Below are 2,151 nucleotides of genomic sequence, written 5' to 3'. Positions count from 1 at the left end.
GGCCATTCAGCTAGGAGTTCCCAGACCCTTCGTCTGTCACTGCATTTGGAACTTGAGATCCTTGCTCTCTCACTTAACTGGTTGAGGAGCAGGCTGCAGCATTCCTCATACACCCATTTACAAACTGGGCTGATCTCCAGCTGGTGGAAGGGCATCATTGCCACAGTCTACAGTGACAGTATCAGAGTTTGTGGCTTTGTTCACGACAGGGTGGCAGTGTGTGGTGAACTGGCACACTGCAGCAATGCCAGGATCTTGGAAGCCTACGCCAAACTGGAGAGAGTTCCTTGCTGACTGCCTGGAGATTTCCGTGTCGCTTGTCTGAGGTTCCTGTCCTGATGGAGATTCTGGATCCTGTGTGTGAGCAAATGGAGAGGAGCTGTACACTGCAGGCAGCTGAGAGCAAGAGGCATTTAAACACTGGAGCCAGGCTGTGGGGTCGGGTCCGCAGTAAATTACTCGGAGCAAAGGTCGTTTCATTCAACTATTTCTTTATCAAATTATTTACCGTCTTATAGCCAAACTCCGCGAGCTGGGCTACATCAGTAATCTTAAGCAAGGAAAACAAGTTCCAATCTGTTAACTCCCAATGCCTTCAAGCTCTGAGAATACCTGTTAACTTTCTGCGTGAGATTTATCTCTTGCTTCTTCTCTCAGTCTCTCTTTATTAATTCACCATGCATTGTCAACTTGACAGAACCATTTGTTTAATCCTTTTACCCTCTGATTGATGTGTAGTATTTAATTTACAACTTGTTCTCTTTTAAAAATTGTTGTTTGCAGCTGATGAAAGTTTAGAATTAGGAGACGATTTATTGAGCTAAGTCTGATAAAGGATAAATTGCTTCCAAGTTGAATGTTCAGTGTTTCTGTGTGAATCTGTGATGCATTGGTCAGTAGGTCACTGTCACTGCTGAAACTGATCACTTACCCCAGTGGATAGGGTCCAAGATTACAGAACTTTAAAATATCATAAAATTCATCTGACAGGCTAATGGATTTATATTTGGGTGAAAAGAATACAAAGTGAGGTTGAAGTCCTGTTTCAGCTATAGGGGGCCCTGATTTAAAATGCTCATACTGAAGGACAGGATTCCAATACAGGGGCATAATTTTAAAGATCTGATATACAAACATTTCCTGTACTTACAAACTGCTCCTTAATATTGTTGTGCATTGAGTTCCAACTTAAATACAAATCAACTTATGAACAGACTTAAATGGAACCCATCTTCCACCCAGAGACTGTCTGTATGCAAAGCCGTGGTTAAACCCCAGCTGGAATACTGAGAACTGTACTGAACACACCTTAGGAAGGATATATTGATCATGGAGGAAGAGCAGGATTGATTTTATTATCAGAATAACACCTGGTTCTACAAGGGTTAAATCATGAAGCGAGATTATGCCTCCCCTACACAGTCAACCCTGAGCCAAATAGAGCACAAGGCTCCGGGCTCCCTTCACTCGCGCACACAGTTGGTCTCAGGAACACTGGTTTCTGGAGTGGGGGGCAATGAGTGCTGCCCTCATTTGGGTGTCTCCCTGTTGGCTCGGGCCGGGGGGCTGCTGCAACACCATCTCAGTCACAGGCAGGATTGGCTGCTTCAGAGTAAATGTTGAGAGACTCTGTGAAGGTTTCTGGATTTTGCACGACATAGTTGTAGCCTATAAGAGCTGTGAGTGAAACAGTGCTGCACTGTTGGGGTGTTTGCATCGAGAGCCATGAACAAACTACAGCCAAGTTAAACTTGGAGAGACTGGCTCTGTGAGGAGACAGCTGACAACTAAGTCTGTGTATTGCTCAGACCCTGGACATCCACGTGGGGGTGGTTGGGGATTGCAGAGGGCAGGGAGCAGGCAGGTACTGACAATGGGTAAAAACAAGGACTGCAGATGCTGGAAACCAGATTCTAGATTAGAGTGGTGCTTTTAAAGCACAGCAGTTCAGGCAGCATCCAAGGTGCAGTAAAATCGACGTTTCGGGCAAAAGCTCTTCATCAGGAATAAAGGCAGAGAGCCTGAAGGGTGGAGAGATAAGCTAGAGGAGGGGGGGGGTGGGGAGAAAGTAACATAGAGTACAATGGGTGAGGGGGAGGGGATGAAGGTGATAGGTCAGGGAGGAGAGGGTGGAGTGGATAGGTGGAAAAG

The 2,151-nt window shown here is 45.8% G+C and overlaps 1 protein-coding gene across 1 annotated transcript in view; it reads left to right on the top strand.

Annotated features, from left to right (window-relative positions):
• Positions 1-225: 225 nt before the first annotated feature.
• LOC122563850 (active breakpoint cluster region-related protein-like) overlaps positions 226-2,151 on the top strand; it is a 16,172-nt gene continuing 14,246 nt past the window's right edge. The window contains exon 1 of the mRNA XM_043718044.1: positions 226-470. Coding sequence (XP_043573979.1) covers positions 339-470 — 132 coding nt within the window. The 5' untranslated portion in view covers positions 226-338. The remainder of the gene's footprint in view (positions 471-2,151) is intronic.

This window comes from Chiloscyllium plagiosum, chromosome 28 (genome assembly GCF_004010195.1).
Source record: "Chiloscyllium plagiosum isolate BGI_BamShark_2017 chromosome 28, ASM401019v2, whole genome shotgun sequence".
Taxonomy (NCBI): domain Eukaryota; kingdom Metazoa; phylum Chordata; class Chondrichthyes; order Orectolobiformes; family Hemiscylliidae; genus Chiloscyllium; species Chiloscyllium plagiosum.
Note: the sequence above shows the minus strand (reverse complement) of the source record. Positions and strands in the feature narration are given on the sequence as shown.